Here is a 21722-nt window from a genome sequence, read left to right as displayed (position 1 = left end):
AAGAAAATGTGGCACATATACACCATGGAATACTACGCAGCCATAAAAAAGGATGAGTTTGCGTCCTTTGTAGGGACATGGATGCAGCTGGAAACCATCATTCTTAGCAAACTATCACAAAAGCAGAAAACCAAATACCGCATGTTCTCACTCATAGGGAACTGAACAATGAGATCACTTGGACTCGGGAAGGGGAATATCACACATCAGGGCCTATCATGGGGAGGGGGGAGTGGGGAGGGATTGCATTGGGAGTTATAGCTGATATATATGATGAATTGATGGGTGCTGATGAGTTGATGGGTGCAGCACACCAACATGGCGCAAGTATACATATGTAACAAAGCTGCACGCTATGCACATGTACCCTAGAAGTTAAAGTATAATAAAAAATAAAAATAAAAAAAAATAAAAAACAAAAAACAAACAAACAAAAAAAAAGAAGTAAACTGAATTTATAATAACTAAAAGCAACCGGGAACCCCGGAATTCCTTCAGCAGATCAGACGTTTGCTTAGAAAGGGCACTCTAGTAATTGTAGAGAATGGATGGGAAGGAAGCCGACCTGGAAGAGACAGGTGAGGTAGCAGAGCAATAGTCCAGGCAATCGGTGTTGGTGGCCTGCACTAGGGCAATGCTGCAGACATGTTCTGGGGTAGAATCCACAAGCGGTGACTGGAGTGAGCAGTTAGGACGGGGTCAGGGGATGATATCCTGCTGGTTTGAGTGACTGAGTGTATAGGAGACTATGCTTTGCATTCCTATCCAGGAAAAGAATATGAAGCTGCCTAGAGAAATACATGAGTTTGGGTTTGTCTTGCTTAGTATCAAGTAACTCTGAGCACCCAGTGACAGATGATATATTGATAGTTCAATATAGAAAAATACATGTGGGTGAATTTCTACATATAATGGAGGCTATATATCTTTGTGGTTAAGTGCATAGGCTTTGGAGTCAGCCTGCCCAGGACTTGATTCCAGCTCTGTCATTTACTAGATTGGTGGCCCTCAGGAGGTCATTTCATCTCTCCAATACTCAGATTCACTGAGCTACTTCATGAGATATCATGCATATAGCATGGTATTTAGCAGAGCAGGTATTGAGAAAGAGCAGCTCTATCTACACGGTCTAAGTCTGGGCGGTGGATCCAAGTGAGGAAACAGGAAGAGTAAAAGCGAAGTCCTACACAAGCTGCCACAGTAAAGAAAGCGATAGAACACAAGGAGTAGTGAAATAGGACAAAAAGAAATTGTCAAAGGAGTAGAGGGAGAATCAGGAGAGACATCGTAAACAAAAGGAATGAAAATTTTGAGATAAGACTTAGATCCCTATAAACTAATGTTAAAAGAAGCCCTCCAAATTAACATAAAAAGGTGGCGAATAATGTGAATAGCAAATAAAATGTCTGTAATTATATCATTCTACCTATCTATCCATATGCAAATGTACAGAAAAATCCGGAAGTATGCACAACAAACTGTTACCAGTAAATATTCTGAGGAAGTAAATGGGCTTGGGGAAATAAAGGGGGAGGGGGTGGAACTATATCTTTTTACTTTTGTATTGTCTGAGTTTTCTTTTTTTTTTTTAGGGAACTTGTTTTTATGTATTACTGGTGTAATTCAAAAGTAAGTATTAAATATGAACAGAAAGTTGAAGTTATATAAGGAAAGAAAAGCTTTGGAAATTCATCGTTGATCCAGGTGACAACAGTTACAGTAGAGCAGGGACAAAACCCACCATGAAGAGCTGGAAAGAGGAAGAGAGCAACCCAACCATTTCTTCAAGAAGCCGGGCTGCACGTGCAAGAGAAGACAGTAGCTAGAGGAGTAATCAGTGCCAAGAAAAGGCTTTCATTTCTCTTTTGAGACAGGAGAGATTTTCAGGAGATCCAAAAAGCACAGGAAAAAAAGCTAAGGAGTGAGGAGTAAACAGACTGGAAATATAAGAGAGAAATGGAGTAAGTAATGAAGCAAGAAATCAGAGAAAGAGCTCAAGGCAGAAATTTGTCTTGAACCAGAGATGGTTCTCCTGGATCAGGCAAAGAGAATCATGAGGACGGCTCCCGCCTGCAGGTGAGATGATGTGTAGGTGAGGTCGGGGCCTGCCCGGTGAGTGTAGGCAAAAGGTCTGACTGCCTCATCAGCTGGATGCTTAAGGTGCAAGACAAGCACTTGAAACAAAAACACTGAGAAGGGGCGGGCGCGGTGGCTCAAGCCTGTAATCCCAGCACTTTGGGAGGCAGAGACAGGCGGATCACGAGGTCAGGAGATCGAGACCATCCTGGCTAACACAGTGAAACCCCGTCTCTACTAAAAAATACAAAAAACTAGCCGGGCGAGGTGGCTGGCGCCTGTAGTCCCAGCTACTCGGGAGGCTGAGGCAGGAGAATGGTGTAAACCCGGGAGGCGGAGCTTGCAGTGAGCTGAGAAACAGCCACTGCACTTCAGCCTGGGCAACCAAGCAAGACTCCATCTCAAAAAAAAAAAAAAAAAAATTGAGACGGAGGAAAGACAGCTGACAAAAGTATTAGCAAAGTATTAAAATAAGAAAATCCAAGCCCAGCTTTTCCCTATAGAAAACAAATTGTAACCATCAAATCAAGTGAAATACTTCAGTTTACACAGTATCCCTTCTCTTCCATGTTGCACTTTGTAGGCTGTAAGAGAAAAAGAAATGTTGAATTCTCTTTCATTGTGGCAAATATGAAGGCAAAGCCCTGACAGAATTCCTTAGCAAATATATATATATACATTTATATATATAAATGTGTATATATATATATACCTTTAATGGACAAAATTCACATTTTCCGCTTTAAAGTGGTGACAGTCTTACTGTTACAAGAAGAATACAAATTATGGTGTTGGATTGCTTTAGGCTATAACATCACTGCCCATCTCTAATTTTTCTAGTCCTGTGATGTTGTGACACATGAAACATTTTCAGCTTTTCTATGTCACCACTATTCTCTGATTTGTGAGGGATTTCTCTCTGTGTGCATTCTCTAAAGGGCTGATTCTAGGGGGATGATATGATATACACAGCGGCCTTTAGTGCTGTACAGATTTTTATACTGTATACTTTGCTGCAAATTAAGCCTTTTTCCAAGGATGAGGTCACAAGCATTAGGTGTTGGGCGTTTGGTGCAGCTACCACATGTGTGTGTGTGTGTGTGTGTGCATGTGTGTATATTTTAAGGGAGAGAGAGAATGAACAACAGCTGTCTCAGGCATATGTAACTGAAAGGACTAAACATTAAAAACAGACCCAAGAGGCTGCATTACAGCTTTCTTTACTGGAAAAGAGAATAAGGCTTAATTGAAAGGTTTAATGGAAGATAAAGTCTCTCTGATCGTCAAGTTGGAGACTGATAGGGTGAAAGAAAGGGTCAGGTCAGGCCCTTGCCAAACACCGTCTGACGTGAGCTTTATGGAGTGGAAACATATTCCTTTTTGTAATTCTTTTTTGTTTGCTCTACCCTTAGAGGAAAGCCTGCGATCCACCTGCACAAGATACACCCTGAGGGGAGGGAAGAGAATCGAGGTGGAAATTTGAGCAGGTTCAGCTGAAGAAATCGGAAAGCAGGCAAAAGATAGTGGAACAGTCTCAAACACAGCCATCTGCAGGGTGTGCAAAGCTACACGCATTCAACAGTGCTCTGTGCTAGGCTCAACGTTCTTAATATCTGTTTTCCCAATCCCTCCACCTTGGTAGAAACCCAAACTCTCCTCTCTCCTCAGGATACACCTTGCTTCTCTATCAGCGCCCTGGATACTCAACATACCAAGGGATCAATTCAGTATCTCACAGTTCCCTTCCTTTCCCAGCGATAATCATACTCTTCCAATTTCCAGCAGAAACTGCCCAATGCTTCCTGGCCAGTGCTCATCATCTTTGCCCCACAAACCTGTCCTCATTCAACATTTCTTCTCCCAGTGAGTGACACCATCCAAGTTAGGGGCCTGAGAGATGTGTTAGATGCCACCCTAGTCTAACCTTACTTGTTTCTTCCCAAATGTCATAGTCTAGGTCCTGTGGGTATTAGGCTTAGTCCAAGATGGGAAGACCCTTGGAAGATATACAACTGGATCCACATCCAGGCCATGACTATCTCCTAACTGCTGATACTTTGCTTGGTCCATGTTCTAGCAGATGAAACACTGAAAAGTTATCTTTTCAGCTAACAAGCCCTAAGGACTCACAATCAACCAGGTCAGTGTCTTTGATTGTCCTAGTGTCTACAACTAAATTAACCATGATGGACACATATGGACAAGAAAACAAAGAAGAAATGTCAGGTTATTTTTTATGTCCAGAGTTCCATACTCAAGTAGCAAACCACATACGAAATAAGCATAGACGTAACTGCTATGAAAATGCTCTGGTCTCAGCTCGACCAGACAAAAACAAGACTGGGTCTTGGTAGCAGCTTCCCCTGAACTAGTGCCATAATATGTGGTAAAATGATATCCTAAATGTGCCCGTTTTCTTAGAAATGCAGTATTGGCAAATGGTAAGCAAAACATTAAAATGAGCTTCTTGGACTGGTCAAAGCTTCAAAATGAAAAACGTTAATTCCAAAATGATTTTTTTTTTTCTGGGCCAGATCTAAAGGAGAAAACATGCAACTGGAATCCCAGAAAATGACCCTAAGATTCTCTGAAGGCAAAGTGGGGGCAAGCAGATTCTGCTCTGAGATATGAAAGCCAATAGAACAATGTGATTTTCATAGCACACAAAGACAGCACACCCAGGCTGGTACTGAAAAGCCATCCCAGGAAAACAAAAGTAAGTAGAGAAGGGGTTCTGAGCAGTCTTTGAATCTTAGCAGCATCTACAGGAGGATTTGCAGCTCGGAAAATAACGTCTCGTGCTAAACTAATCAAAAGTTTTGACTTTTTAAAAGAGGGATCAATAAAACCATAAATATTGAGTAGTTAAAACTTTTATATTGGAAAGGCAGCAGTACTGAATTAATGCCATCAGACTGTCCTTTGAGGGTGAAATGTTTAGTCAACCAACCATAATTAATTAATTGTGTTTTATTACAATGTCAAGCAAAAATGGCTGATCAATTCTCGCTCCGAATCAGCTTCATTAACTTTCTGGCTTTGTTCATACATGAACAAAATCAAGGTGAATTTTACAGATCTAAGTTTACACCAAAAACTCAACTTAATCAATCTTAGATCAAAACGTTTTCTTCCCTGATTTAGAAAACAAAAACTTAAGAAATACCTCAATGCAAAAAGTAAAATATAAAAACTCAGTATAAAGCCGTCAGATTAAAAGAAGTTATCAAAGAACCCAGTCCCAGATCTCAAGTCAAGGCAAAAGCAAACCTAAGAGACAAAAAAGTCAAAACATCAAGAAAAAAGTTAATTATTAACCAAATCTTCAAATCTGAAAAGAAGAGAATTTTCACCATTGTATCACCTAAACCACTTAAGTGGTTTCTGAAGTCTGTCTCCTGACAAGATCACGCATGCCCTGGTTTTGACTATATGTCAAACACCACCAAATAATTACTGACTCAGTTTCCTGTAGATGACAAAATGCATTCCTGGGACAGAAAAAAAATTTCTTACTTGAAATCTAATCATCTTTAAAGCAATTTGCATTATTTGTGTTTGGTTCACCAAGATATTTGCTTGGCAACTACAAAGGCATTTGGGCTACTGATGGTGCTTGCTCTCCTGGAATGAAAAAGACCGGAAAACAGGCATGTTTGAAATTATGTATTTTAACTCCTAGGTAGAAAGGAATAGAGATTGTAGAAAGGAAAAGATTGTGTCTGGAAATGACCCAAGGGCTCTACCTTGCCAGCTTGATGCTTCTTTCATCTTTGAAGGCTTGACTTTCTTTCTACAGCAAGTCATTCTGCATTAGTCCTAAGTCTGGATCAAAACCCTCAAACGGAGAGCACCAAGAGCAAGGATGGTTGAACCATGTGCCGGGGTCATGATGACTCATGGCAAGCTCCCCTGGGGCCCTTATGGAGAGCGGCACTAAGTTGCCAGCCCCATGCATCTCAGAGAAAGAAAAGGAACTGAAATATTTTGCAAATAACAACTACTCTCGATCCTAGTCTCACATTAATCTATTTTCATCTTTGAATGAGGAAGAGAAAAAAAAAAGAACAAGAAAAGACTGTAGAGATAAAGAGGACAATGCAGATAAGTACAATATTGAACACTAGCTAAGGGTCCTGAAGTCCAATTGACTTGGATTTGAATTCCAGATCTGCAGCTTGACAACTTTGTGTTAGAACTTGGCCAATCTGCCTGTCACAAATTTTTGTTTTCTCATCTGTAAAATGGGGATAATAGTGCCTTATTAGCTTGTTGTGAAGAATAAAAAAAAAAGATAAGTACGTAAAGCACTTGGCACACTGCTTGTCAGAGAAGGTGGTAAATATAAGTAGCTGAAGAGACGGCATCAAGGGTTCAAAGAACAGCCTGAACTCACTCAGAAATGCCTCATTCTTTTTCTTGTTGTTTTTTGTTTGTTTGTTGGTTTGTTTGTTTGTTTTGAGATGGAGTCTTGCTCTCTTCCCCAGGCTGGAGTACAGTGCTGTGATCTTGGCTCACTGTAACCTCCGACTTCCGGATTTGAGCAATTCTCCTGCCTCAGCCTCCTGAGTAGTTGGGAGTACAGGCATGTACCACCACACCGGCTAATTTTTGTATTTTTAGTAGAGACGGGGTTTCACCACGTTGGCCAGGCTGGTCTGGAACTCCTGGCCTCAGGTGATCCGCCCACCTCAGCCTCCCAAAGTGCTGGGATTACAGGCGTAAATCATCATGTCCATCCTAAATGCCTCATTCTTATAATCAAACTGAAGAAACTTCCTGATCACCTACTACATAATTAGCAATGCGCTTCACTGAGACACGAATGTGCCCCAATCCCTCTCCTCTTTCTCAAGGTGTATACAATCCTACTCAGGAAATAGAAATCTAACACATTAACTATATTAAAAAGGCAATGATAACCAGAATTGCTGTCGCCCACGTGCAGTACACAATGCAAGTACTGCAGCCATTTGAAGAGGGCGCCAGTGAGGGCTGACTTGCAGGGAGATGTCTCAGGGCAGGAGTGGTAGAGAGAGAAACAAACAGATGGAGAAGGGAAGGCTCATCAGGTGAAGAAAAAGAAAGCATGCCACAGCTAGAGTGTTGCCCCAAAATACCCGAGAGATGAGCAAGACAAGAGAGCAGGGAACTGTGGAGCGGCAGCCTGGATTAGGGAGTGGACAGGCAAAAAGCAAGAGCTTGAGAGCCATGGGAAACAAAACTGAACCAGGTTTAGGGACTGAATCAGAAAACAAAAGAGAGGGACCTGCCCTGCATCTCTTTCAGATTTCTAGTTCCCATTTAAGACCTTGTACACACCTTTCCACCTTCCTGATGTTTCTTAGGGGGAAGTGAAATCACACTGTTCTATTTCTCTAGATAGAGGATGTCATCACCTTCTTTCGATAACCGAGATGCACAAAGCAGGGTTTACAAATGTAGGCTGGGCTAGGGCCATCTCCCAGCTCTGTGGCTTACTAGCTGTGTGACCTCAGGTGGGAAAACTAACCTTCCAGGCCTCAGTTTCCTTATCTGCAGACAGGGGAATTATAATGCCCCTCTTGCCAATTGTTGATAGGATAAGTGAGTCAATACATTCAATACATTCTGTAATTGGAAAGCACACATAACAATGCCTGGCACATAGGAAGAAATCTATAAAAGTGACTACTACTAATACTTATTATTATCATTTTATCTATTACCATTAATCTTTAGCTGGAATGTAGCCACGGAAAGCTCAAATAATTATCTCACACATGACTAAGGAGCAGGTACCAGGAGAAAACTCATCTTAGAATTGCAAGTTCTTCCAAAACTACCACCAACAGTGATAACCCCAATGCAGGACCCAGACAATTAAGTACCACCCTGGAGGACTGAGCCTATACCTGGCTTGATGAATGGCCTCCATCCACTCTTTACCATCCTGCTCCTCCTCACAGCGCAGCTCCAGTGGCTTCTGACCTTCATGGCCAAAAAGAACAGTAAAGTAATACTGGAAAGGAAAACAAACACAAAAAGTTTAGTTCTATTTTTCAAGCACAACAGCATAATAACACAGTATTTGCCTACAAAGGGTATATATTTACAAAACACATCAGCGCTTATGCAAATTTTATTTCAAAATGCAACATTTCACTCTTGGTCCAGTCGGCAATGACTTTGCACCTAGAAGATACTATAGACTGCAGCTTAACAGCTCTCAGTAAGAGTCAACCCTTAACACTCCTATTATGTACCTTTTTTACAAGTACAAAAAAGAATATTGCACACATTGGGCTATGCAGATAAATGAAAGGTAATATGATATTTTCCAAAAGGTTTTCCTTTTTTGTGGTGTGATAAAGCTGCAGGGACGCATAAGTTTATATCATGGCACTAGCTAATTTTATTATCTATTATATTCTATATCTATTCTCCATTCTGGGAAGCAATATGCCTATAATTACGCAGTCCAATTGCTGCCATTTGCCTCTTCTGCAACCTTAGCAGATGTCATCAATTGCTTATGTCCCTGTTTTCCCAGAGGTAGCCTTGCAATTCTGTTCAACACAGTATTCCAACACAGTATGTCCAGAATACTTGATATGGGAAAGGAAACGCCAATTGCCATCCTAGGGGTCAAGATGTGATCAGAATTCCTTTTTGGTAGAGGTGTAACATAAGTTATTGTTGGATGAAAGGAACTGGGCTTAAGTAGGGAAAAGACTGACATTTATCAGGGGTAAAATAATTTCTCTCATATGAGCCTGATTCATAATCACCAAAAACTGGAAACAACCTAAATATCCTTTAATAAGTGAGTGAATAAATAAATGCAGTACATCCAAACAATGGAATACTACTCAGCAATAAAAAGAAAAGAATTCTTGATAAAAGCAACAACGTGGAGCAAAAACATCAGGTTGAATAGAAAAGTCTGTCTCAAAAGGTTACATACTATATACAATTCCTGTTGTGTGATATTCTTAAAATAGGGACAGAGAACAGATTGGGGTTTCCAGAGGTCAGGGGTGGGAGTGTGTGACTATAAAGGAATCGCATGAGGGAACTTAGGTGGTGATAAAATGGTTCTGTGTCCTGATTATGGAGGTTACACAAATTCAAGCATGTGTTTACATTCATAGAACTGTGCACCAAACGAGGGACAATTTTATACTATAAATACACAGATAAAAATTTGTAAATGGTTTCTCAGGATTCTACAACAGAGATAATCATATAACCAAGATTCAAAGACTCCCAAACTCATGCTAGTTTACTCAACCACTCCGTGTTCCAGCAAAGACAGACATGGAATGGGGAGCTTTACAACAGTAAGCAGAGTCCTCAGATGACAGTTCTAAAGCGGAAATCTTTTACAATCATCTTGGAATAATCTGTGTTAAGATGTGGAGAATTCTCATGTAAAATATGCAGAAATATATATGTATGCTGAGTTTAGAGTGTGCTTTGAATTAGACAAAGTGACAGATGTCTTGAGTTGAAGATGCATTGCCCCTCGACAATATTCACGAATAACAACACACCCAGTAGATCACGATCAGTCAGTAAAATCTCAGACTTTTTTTTTTTTTGAGATGGAGTCTCACTCTATCACCCAGGCTGGAGTGCAATGGCATGATCCTGGCTCATTGCAACCTCCGTCTCCCAGGTTCAAGTGATTCTCCTGCCTCAGCCTCCTGAGTAGCTGGGATTACAGGCATGTGCCACCACGCCCAGCTAATTTTTGTATTTTTAGTAGAGATGAGGTTTCACTGTTGGTCAGGCTGGTCTCGAACTCCTGACCTCATTATCTGCCCACCTTGGCCTCCCAAAGTGCTGGGATTACAGGCGTGAGCCATCGCGTCCCACCAATCTCAGATATTTTTAAGTTGTAATTGAACACATGGGCTATCTGAAGATTTGTTCTAGCCTATAAAGTTTCAAAATGCTTTAAAACAAGCCACTAGATCCAGAAAAACTAGTAGTGCTCCAGAGTTAATGCTCATCTCTACCCCATTTTATTTCCAAGCCCCTTAGGCTATGTCCTCTCCAAGTTCCTGACCACTGTGAACCGATATAGGGCAAAGCAGTAAACCAAGCTGAGGGAAAATCCCAAACTAGGTGAAATATACATAGCCAAGCTAAAGTAGGGGAGAAAAAAAGGAATCCTCAGTTATAGAAACAAAGGTGAAAGGCAAAGCCATAGCCAAAAGCACAGGAACCAAGTTTCTAACATCCAAGGGGGTGGTCCCCATGGTCTTGGCTCTGTGCAGGGCACCAAGTTGGAGCTAAGATCATGCATAACATCAGGAACTATGAAGGGTTACCACCTCCGTGTAACAGAAACTAGAAAAACTCTCCCCCAAATCCACTAAACACCAGGAAAATTTCCAAATGAATCAGAAATTTTAATGCTCTATTGTATTGATAATTATTACAATATCAAATACTATTTATAATATTACTATCAGTAGTAGTAAGAAATTATAAAGTATCTTATTCTTCTTCTGCTTATTTCCCAACAATTCCATTTCCCTAGTTGAGGAATAGTATCAAGTCACTTAAAAAAATAAAATAAGTTGAGCATGGTGGCTCACACCTGTAATCACACCACTTTTGGAGGCTGAGACAGGAGGATCGCTTGAGCCCAGGAGTTTGAGATCATCCTGGGCAACATAGTGACACCCTGTTTCTTTTTCTTTCTTTCTTTTCTTTTCTTTCTTTCTTTCTTTTTTTTTTTTTTTTTGAGACCTGTTTCTACAAAAATAAAAATGAAAAAATTGGCTAGGCATGGTGGCACACAGCTGTAGTCCCAGCTACTCAGAAGACTGAGGTAGAAGGATTGCTTGAGCCCAGGAAGTCAAGGCTGCAGGGTGCAGTGAGCAGTAATTGGGCCACTGGTCTAGCCTGGGCGACAGAGTGAGACTCTGCCTCAAAACAAACAAACAAAAAAGTTAAAGTAAAAAAATTAAGCCATATGAATATTTTTTTAAACGAGTGAATGCCACTATACCTCTGAATAGGATGAAGTGTCCTAACTAGGACTTGAAATCCAGAAACATTAAGACTAATGATTTGATTACACAAAAATAAAACACTTCTGCATAACAAAACTAGTGTAAGCAATGCATAAAGACGTGTGACAAACTGAAAAAATATAAGCAATTTGTATAAAAAGGATAATATCATTAATAAATAAAATCATGTGGTTTTTCTCCTTTGCCTATACATATGGTAAGTTATATTAATGGATTTACTAATATTTACAATCTCTACAGTTATATTACTTGTATGTACAAAGTTCTATGTAGTTCATAAGTTGAAAGATGCATATCCTCTATATTCTGTTTTTTCTTTTTTGATTGATGTTTATATTAATGAGAGCCAGTTTAAAATCCAATGAAATGGAGCACATTACATTTTTTTCCATTTGTTCTGTCAGTTTTTGCTTTATGTGTTTTAATGTATAATATATATTATTGGATGTGGACAAGTTTAGACCTGCTACATTTTCTAATGAATTAAATATTTTATTGATATAGTGGCCCTCTTTAGCCCAAATTATACACGTTTGGCATCATAGTCTAACTTTGTCTTTTGGTTAGTGTTTACATATTATGTCTCTTCTATCACTTTATTTTTAATGTTCTCTTTTTATACTTTAGGTATATCCCTTTTAAATCACTTTTACAGTAACTCAATTTGTAAACATATTTTTGAAATAATTGTAAGCTTATCAGAAAGTTGGAAAAATCAAAATACAGCAAAATACTAGGAAATCTGTTAATATAACTTACCATATGAATAGGCTAAGGAGAAAATTTTAGTATCTGATTCTAAGGAAGAGTCAAATCCTGGTAAAAGCAAAACTTTAAAACTGTTAGAAAGTAATATAAGAGAATATCTTTATGATCTTGGGATAGAAAAGTATTTGTTAAACAAGACACAAAGCCCAAATCATAAAAAAAAGATTGAAAATGTTGATTGTACTGAAATTTATTTTATTTTATTTTTTTTTTGCAAGTCTTGGCAGTGTATATTATATGAGTATGATATCAAGTTCCACAAATGAAACATAACATATTAACTGAATGCATTTATACCTCATAAAATATGAAGAATGGCAAATAATTACAAACACATAATTAATTATAGGAATTTCCACTGGAAGGAGGCAGTAGAGTGGGGGAAGACCAGAGAGATGTCCATAGAAGGCTTCAGGATATTAGTTGCTTAAGCTGAGTGGTAGGTAGAAGATTACTCCATTCACTATTATTCTTTAAACTTACAAATATTTTATAGATTGTATTGAAATTTAAAACTTTTATACAACAAATGATACCCATAAAAGTGAAAGACAAGCCACAGATTTGAAAAACATACTTGCAACATATTTTACTGATAAAAATTAGTGTCAAGAATATAGGCCAGGCACAGGGGCTCACTCTTATAATCCCGGCAATTTGAGATGCCAAGGCAGGAGGACTGCTTGACCCCAGGAGCTTGAGACCAGCCTGAGCAACATAGCAAAGCCCCACCTCTACAGAAAATTTAAAAATTAGCCAGATATGGCGGCATGCACCTGTGGTCTCAGCTGCCTGGGAGGCCGAGGCAGGAAGACTGCTTGAGGCCAAGAGTTTGAGACTGCAGTTTGCCATGGTTCCACCACTGCACTTCAGCCTAGACAACATAGTGAAACCCCATCTCTACAAAAAAAAAAAAAAAAAAAGACTATACAAATGTTTACAAATCAATATTTTTTTAAACTCAATATAAATACAGGCAAAGGATATGAACACACCACATCCAGATGATGAGATACAAATGATTAACAAATTTTAAAAGACATTTAATTTTACTCATAATCAGGGAAATGAAAATTAAAAAAAAAACAACAACAGTTCATTCCCATTAGGTGGACAGAAATTAAAACACCTGACAATACTAAATGTTGACAAGGAGACAGCACTGGAAAGAATTATATACTATGGTTACACAAATTGGCACAAGTCCTTTGGAAAGCAATTTGACAAAACCTGGTAAAGCTGCAGATGCACATATCCTCTCACCTTAGCAATATCACTCCTCCACATGTACCATAAACAATCACATACTGGTACAAGTAAACATATTCACATTTTAGAATTACAAAACAACTGGAATCAATCTAAATGTCCACCAACAGGAGAAAGGACAAATACTACAAGGAGTATCTGTACAATAATATACCATAAAGCAATTAAAATGAATAATTAGAGCTACAAAGAACAGCACAAATGAACCAATTCCATGTTGAGCAAAAAGTGTTTCTGACTATATACAGTATGATATCATTTCCATAAGGCTTAAAACTATGCATATCAAGCTATTTATTTTTAGATATGTACATAGTTAGAAAGATATAAAGAAATACAAGGAAATATAAACATTAAACTGAAGATAATAGGTTTCTCTAGGGGAGAAAGGATAGCAAGAGGTTTCAAGGAGGGGTACATGGAATTTCAACTAAATTTTTTTTCTTAAAAAAACTTTTTATTTTGATTTTTTTTGTAATCTTTAAAAATTTTTCAAGAACACAATAAAGACTTCACCTAGGTGCACCTTTTAACATTTTTTGCCTCATTTATATTCTCTTTCTCTCAGTCATTTCACATAAATCATTTTGTATTGATCTTTTTATATCCCAGGTTGAGTGAAAGTAAACAAATATTGAATGTTCTTTATATTTGTATCTTAACATTGTGTAATAAATTTAAAACAAATAACTAAAGATCCATACAAAGGGATATCATCATGAAATTTCAGAAGAGGACTGACAAAAAGAGGATCCTACAAGCTTCCAGAGAGAGACAAAAAATAAAGAAGCCACATAAAAAGGATGTGAAATTAGGATAGCATTGAGAGTTGCTGGAATAAAGTAGAGCAATGCCTTCATTGTCGTGAAGAAAAAAATATATTCAACATAGAATTCTATATTCAACTAAACTACCAATCAAGTAGTAGGACAGAATACATATTTTTTAGCAGCTTGAAAAATATTCCTTGTAGAATCCTGGTATGGTTTGGCTGCATCCCCAACCAAATCTCATCTTGAATTGTAGCTTCTATAATTCTCATGTGTTGTGGGAGGGCCCTGGTGGGAGATAACTGAATTATGAGGGTGGTTTCCCCCATACTGTTTTCATGATAGTGAATAATTCTCATGAGATTTGATAGTTTTATAAACAGGATTTGCCTTGAACAAGCTCTCTCTTCTGTGGCTGCTATGTAAGACATCCCCTTGTTCTTCCTTCATCTTCTGCCATGATTGTGAGGCCACCTCAGCCACATGGAACTGTGAGTCCATTAAACCTCCTTTCTTTGTAAATTACCCAGTCTCAGGTATGTCTTTATTAGCAGCATGAGAACGGACTAATACAAATCCCTTCCTAAGGAAGTTATTGTATATATTCTATTGCAAATAAAGGGATTAACTAAGAAATAGGAATACAGAGGGCTCAGGAAACTATGGTTCCAACACAGGAATGTAACATAGGAAAATATCTGAATGACAGCTATACAGAAGATTCAGAGCGCAATCAGCCCAATTTCGACAAGATGGGAGTATCTGGAAGGGAAGCCACTAGGAATGTAAAAAAATGTATAAAATATCTGGAATAGGTATACAATGTCCCTAAGTATTTGGTGAAAAAAATTATAGTTAAGAGTGGCACAGATATATTAAAATATTTATCAAAAAATAAGGACATGCAAATAGAAAACTAAGCAAATTCGATGTGGGGGGTGGCAATTATTAATTTCAGGAAGAAAATACAATCTTATCCAGAAAAGTAAAAATAGTATATTATTTGGCTCTGCAGTGAACAATATTTCCAATGATAGTGTTAATAACAATTAATTAATAACAGTATTTCTATCACAGTGTTAATCAAAATTGCTGATTTTACCAAAATTATTGATATATATACAGAACAGGAGAGAGGGAGGCAGGAGGTAAGAAGATGGCAGGAGGAAAATAGAGCTAAATCTGCAATGACTATAACAATTCAACAGGAAATACTTAAAATTCATAACCCAAGAAATACATCTATAAGCATATTATTTTAAAATATGAAGGTAAGTACCAGGAAAAGAAAAAAAGCCAAAATGAAAAACATTTCCTTCTAAATTATCCTTTTCATCTAAGTTTTCAATTTTTCTTTATAGGATTTGTTGGTACATTTTCTCCATGTTTAATATTATCTGTGCCTTTTTTAAAAAATGGTAATTCTAAAAATGTCTTCTGAAATCAGTAGGACTTCTTGATTATTGCTGTTGTTTTCCTGTTTTATTAATTTCTTCTTCATATTCCTTTTATCATCTGTTCTTTGGATATTTGTTCTGTGGTTCTTCTAGCTTCTTGAGTTCAGTGCTTGAGTTCTCAGGCACAATCTCTTCAAATGTTACTAATTTGCCATGCCTTGTATTCTTTCTTTCTTTAACTCCCATAGGATGTATGTTTGAATCTTTCAACCCACTGTCTATATGCCTTAACAACACCTTTACATTCATATTTTCCATTTCTTTATCTCTCTGTTTTCTGTGCTGAATTATCTAAGACTTTCTTCTAATTCACCAATTCTCTATTCAGCTGTATCTAGCATAAACTTAGCCAGTCTATTGAGTTACTTTTTAAATTTATTATTTTTTTAATTATACTTTAAGTTCTAGGGTACATGTGCACAACATGCAGGTTTGTTACATATGTATACATGTGCCATGTTGGTGTGCTGCACCCATTAACTCATCATTTACATGAGGTATATCTCCTAATGCTATCCCTCCCCCTTCCCCCCACCCCATGACAGGCCCCAGTGTGTGATGTTCCCTGCCCTGTGTCCAAGTGTTCTCATTGTTCAAATACCACCTGAGTGAGAACATGCTGCGTTTGGTTTTCTGTCCTTGTGACAGTTTGCTCAGAATGATGGTTTCCAGCTTCATCCATGTCCCTACAAGGACATGAACTCATCCTTTTTTATGGCTGCATAGTATTCCATGGTGTATATGTGCCACATTTTCTTAATCCAGTCTGTCACTGATGGACATTTGGGTCGGTTCCAAGTCTTTGCTATTGTGAATAGTGCTGCAATAAACATATGTGTGCACGTGTCTTTATAGCAGCATGATTTATAATCCTTTGGGTATACACCCAGTAATGGGATGGCTAGGTCAAATGGTATTTCTAGTTCTAGATCCTTTAGGAATTGCCACACTGTCTTCCACAATGCTTGAACTAGTTTACAGTCCCACCAACAGTGTAAAAGTATTCCTGTTTCTCCACATCCTCTCCGGCACCTGTTGTTTCCTGACTTTTTAATGATTGCCATTCTAACTGGTGTGAGATGGTATCTCGTTGTGGTTTTGATTTGTATTTCTCTGATGATCAGTGATGATGAGCATTTTTTCACGTGTCTGTTGGCTGCATAAATGTCTTCTTTTGAGAAGTGTCTGTTCATATCCTTTGCCCACTTTTTGATGGGGTTGTTTGTTTTTTTCTTGTGAATTTGTTTAAGTTCTTTGCAGATTCTGGATATTAGCCCTTTGTCAGAAGGGTAGATTGTAAGTATTTTCTCCTATTCTGTAGGTTACCTATTCACTCTGATGGTAGTTTCTTTTGCTGTGCAGAAGCTCTTTAGTTTAATTAGATCCCATTTGTCAATTTTGGCTTTTGTTGCTGTTGTTTTTGGTGTTTTAGTCATGAAGTCCTTGCCCATGCCTATGGCCTGAATGGTATTGCTTAGGTTTTCTTCTAGGGTTTTTATGGTTTTAGGTCTAACATTTAAGTCTTTAATCCATCTTGAATTAATTTTTGTATAAGGTGTAAGGAAGGGATCCGGTTTCAGTCTTCTACATATGGCTAGCCAGTTTTCCCAGCATCATTTATTAAACAGGGAATCCTTTCCCCATTGCTTGTTTTTGTCAGGTTTGTCAAAGATCAGATGGTTGTAGATGTGTGGTATTATTTCTGAGGGCTCTGTTCTGTTCCGTTGGTCTATATCTCTGTTTTGGTACCAGTACCATGCTGTTTTGGTTACTGTAGCCTTGTAGTATAGTTTGAAGTCAGATAGCATGATGCCTCCAGCTTTGTTCTTTTGGTTTAGGATTGTCTTGGCAATGCAGACTCTTTTTCCATTCCATATGACCTTTAAAGTAGTTTTTACCAATTCTGTGAAGAAAGTCATTGGTAGTTGATGGGGATGGCATTGAATCTACAAATTACTTTGGGCGGTATGGTCATTTTCACAATATTGATTCTCGCCATCCATGAGCATGGAATGTTCTTCCATTTGTTTGTGACCTCTTTTGTTTCGTTGAGCAGCGGTTTGTAGTTCTCCTTAAAGAGGTCATTCATATCCCTTGTAAGTTGGATTCCTAGGTATTTTCTTCTCTTTGAAGCAATTGTGAATGGGAGTTCATTCATGATTTGGCTCTCTGTTTGTCTGTTATTGGTGTATAGGAATGCTTGTGATTTTTGCGCATTGATTTTGTATCCTGAGACTTTGCTGAAGTTGTTTATCAGCTTGAGATTTTGGGCTGAGACAATGAGGTTTTCTAAATATACAATCATGTCATCTGCAAACAGGGACAATTTGGCTTCCTCTTTTCCTAACTGAATACCTTTTATTTCTTTCTCCTGCCTGACTGCCCTGGCCAGAACTTCCAACACCATGTTGAATAGGAGTGGTGAGAGAAGGCATCCCTGTCTTATGCCCATTTTCAAAGTGAATGCTTCCAGTTTTTGCCCATTCAGTATGATATTGGCTGTGGGTTTGTCATAAATAGCTCTTATTATTTTGAGATATGTCCCATCAATACCTAGCTTATTGAGACTTTTTAGCATGAAGGGCTGTTGAATTTTGGCAAAGGTCTTTTCTACATCTATTGAGATAATCATACAGTTTTTGTCTTTGGTTCTGTTTATATGATGGATTACGTTTATTGATTTGCATATGTTGAACCAGCCTTGCATCCCAGGGAGGAAGCTGACTTGATCGTGATGGATAAGCTTTTTGATGTGCTGCTGGATTTGGTTTTCCAGTATTTTATTGAGGATTTTTGTATCGATGTTCATCAGGGAGATTGGTCTAAAATTGTGTTTTTTTGTTGTGTCTCTGCTAGTCTTTGGTATCAGGATGATGCTGGCCTCATAAAATGAGTTAGGGAGGATTCCCCTTTTTCTATTGATTGGAATAGTTTCAGAAGGAATGGTACCAGCTCCTCTTTGTACCTCTGGTAGAATTCGACTGTGAATCCATCTGGTCCTGGACTTTTTTTGGTTGGTAGGCTATTAAGTATTGCCTCAATTTCAGAGCCTGTTATTGGTCTATTCAGGGATTCAACTTCTGCCTGGTTTAGTCTTGGGAGGGTGTAGGTGTCCAGGAATTTATTTATTTCTTCTAGATTTTCTAGTTTATTTGCATAGAGGTGTTTATAGTATTCTCTGATGGTAGTTTGTATTTCTGTAGGGTCAGTGGTGATATCCCCTTTATCATTTTTTATTGCATCTATTTGATTCTTCTCTCTTTTCTTCTTTATGAGTCTTGCTGGCAGTCTATCAATTTTGTTGATCTTTTTAAAAAACCAGCTCCTAGATTCATTGATTTTTTTCAAGGATTTTTTGTGTTTCTATCTCCTTCAGTTCTGCTCTGATCTTAGTTATTTCTTGCCTTCTGCTAGCTTTTGAATGTGTTTGCTCTTGCTTTTCTAGTTCTTTTAATTGTGATGTTAGGGTGTCAATTTTAGATCTTTCTGGCTTTCTCTTGTGGGCATTTAGTGCTATAAATTTCCCTCTCCACACTGCTTTAAATGTGTCCCAGAGATTCTGGTATGTTGTATCTTTGCTCTCATTGGTTTCAAAGAACATCTTCATTTCTGCCTTCATTTCGCTATGTACCCAGTAGTCATTCAGGAGCAGGTTGTTCAATTTCCATGTAGTTGAGTGGTTTTGAGTGAGTTTTCTTAATCATGAGTTCTAGTTTGATTGCACTGTGGTCTGAGAGACAGTTTGTTAAAATTTCTGTTCTTTTACATTTGCTAAGGAGTGCTTTACTTCCAACTATGTGGCCAATTTTGGACTAAGTATGATGTGGTGCTGAGAAGAATGTATATTCTGTTGATTTGGGGTGGAGAGTTCTGTAGATGTCTATTAGGTCCACTTGGTGCAGAGCTGAGTTCAATTCCTGGATATACGCTAACTTTCTGTCTTGTTGATCTGTCTAATGTTGACAGTGGGATGTTAAAGTCTCCCATTATTATTGTGTGGGAGTCTAAGTCTCTTTGTAGGTCTCTAAGGACTTGCTTTACGAATCTGGGTGCTTCTGTATTGGGCACATGTATATTTAGGATAGTTAGCTCTTCTTGTTGAATTGATCCCTTTACCATTATGTAATGGCCTTCTTTGTCTCTTTTGATCTTTGTTGGTTTAAAGTCTGTTTTATCAGAGACTAGGATTACAACCCCTGCTATTGTTGTTGTTGTTGTTTTCCATTTGCTTGGTAGATCTTCCTCCATCCCTTTATTTTGAGCCTATGTGTCTCTGCACGTGAGATGGGTCTCCTGAATACAGCACACTGATGGCTCTTGACTCTTTATCCAATTTGCCAGTCTATGTCTTTTAATTGGGGCATTTAGCCCATTTACGTTTAAGGTTAATACTGTTATGTGTGAATGTGATCCTGTCATTATGATGTTAGCTGATTATTTTGCTCATTAGTTGATGTGGTTTCTTCCTAGCATTGATGGTCTTTACAATTTGGCATGTTTTTGAAGTGGCTGGTACTGGTTGTTCCTTCCCATGTTTCGTGCTTCCTTCAGGAGCTCTTGTAAGGCAGGCCTGGTGGTGACAAAACCTCTCAGCATTTGTTTTACTATAAAGGATTTTATTTCTCTTTCACGTGTGAAGCTTAGTTTGGCTGTATATTAAATTCTGGGTTGAAAATTCCTTTCTTAAGAATGTTGAATATCAGCCCCCACTCTCTTCTGACTTGTAGAGTTTCTGCCGAGAGATCCACTGTTAGTCTGATGGGCTTCCCTTTGTGGGTAACCCAGCCTTTCTCTCTGGCTTCCCTTAACATTTTTTCCTTCATTTCAACTTTGGTGAATCTGACAATTATGTGTCTTGGAGTTGCTTTTCTCGAGGAGTATCTTTGTGGCATTCTCTGTATTTCCTGAATTTGGATGTTGGTGCGCCTTGCTAGGTTGGGGAATTTCTCCTGGATAATATCCTGAAGAGTGTTTTCCAACTTGGTTCCATTCTCCCTGTCACTTTCAGGTACACCAATCAGACATAGATTTGGTCTTTTCACGTAGTCCCATATTTCTTGGAGGCTTTGTTCATTTCTTTTTACTCTTTTTTTCTGTAAACTTCTCTCCTTGCTTCATTTCATTCATTTGATGTTCAGTCACTGACACCTTTTCTTCCTCTTGAGCGAATCGGCTACTGAAGCTTGTGCATGCATCACGTAGTTCTCATACCATGGTTTTCAGCTCCATCAGGTCATTTAAGGTCTTCTCTACATTGCTTATTCTAGTTAGTCATTTGTCTATAATCTTTTTTCAAGGTTTTTAGCTTCTTTGCATTGGGTTCGAACATCCCCCTTTAGCTTGGAGAAGTTTTTTATTACCCATCATCTGAAGCCTTCTTTCAACTTGTCAAAGTCATTCTCCATCCAGCTTTGTTCCATTGCTGGCGAGGAGCCACATTCCTTTGGAGGAGAAGAGGCACTCTAATTTTTAGAATTTTCAGCTTTTCTGCTCTGGTTTCTCCCCATCTTTGTGGTTTTATCTACCTTTGGTCTTTGATGATAGTGATGTACAGATGGGGTTTTGGTGTGGATGTCCTTTCTGTCTGTTAGTTTTCCTTCTAACAGTCAGGACCCTCAGCTGCAGGTCTGTTGCAGTTTGCTAGAGGTCCACTCCAGACCCTGTTTGCCTGGGTATCACCAGTGGAGGCTGCAGAACAGCAAATACTGCAGAACGGCAAAAGTTGCTGCCTGATCCTTCCTCTGGAAATTTCGTCTCAGAAGGACACCTGGCCGTATGAGGTGTCAGTTGGCCCCTACTGGAATGTGTCTCCCAGTTAGGCTACTTGGGTGTCAGGGACCCACTTGAGGAGGCAGTCTGTCCATTCTCAGATTTCAAACTCCATGCTGGGAGAACCATTACTCTCTTCAAAGCTGTCAGACAGGGATGTTTAAGTCTGCAGAAGTTTCTGCTGCCTTTTGTTCAGCTATGCCCTGCCCACAGAGGTGGAGCCTACAGAAGCAGTCAGGTCTCCTTGAGCTGTGGTGGGCTCCACCCAGTTTGAGCTTCCTGACCGCTTTGTTTACCTTCTCAAGTCTCAGCAATGGCAGACACCCCTCCCCCAGCCTTGCTGCCACCTTGCAGTCCCATCTCAGACTGCTGTGCTAGCAGTGAGCAAGGCTCTATGGGAGTGGGACCCTACAAGCCAGGTGTGGGATATAATCTCCTGGTGTGCCGTTTGCTAAGACCATTGGAAAAGCACAGTATTAGGGTGGGAGTGTCCCGATTTTCCAGATACCATCTGTCACGGCTTCCCTTGGCTAGGAAAGGGAATTCCCCGACCCCTTGTACTTCCTGGGTGAGGCGATGCCCTG

The 21722-nt window shown here is 38.9% G+C and overlaps 1 protein-coding gene across 2 annotated transcripts in view; it reads right to left on the bottom strand.

The window, feature by feature from the left end:
• Positions 1-21722, bottom strand: part of RASGRF2 (Ras protein specific guanine nucleotide releasing factor 2) — a 273755-nt gene that overhangs the window by 184149 nt on the left and 67884 nt on the right. For both annotated transcript variants that reach the window (XM_023214960.2, XM_023214961.2), the window contains exon 2: positions 7971-8077. In XM_023214960.2, the coding sequence (XP_023070728.1) occupies positions 7971-8077 (107 nt within the window). The remainder of the gene's footprint in view (positions 1-7970; positions 8078-21722) is intronic.

This window comes from Piliocolobus tephrosceles, chromosome 4 (genome assembly GCF_002776525.5).
Source record: "Piliocolobus tephrosceles isolate RC106 chromosome 4, ASM277652v3, whole genome shotgun sequence".
In the NCBI taxonomy this organism is placed as follows: Eukaryota; Metazoa; Chordata; class Mammalia; order Primates; family Cercopithecidae; genus Piliocolobus; species Piliocolobus tephrosceles.
Note: the sequence above shows the minus strand (reverse complement) of the source record. Positions and strands in the feature narration are given on the sequence as shown.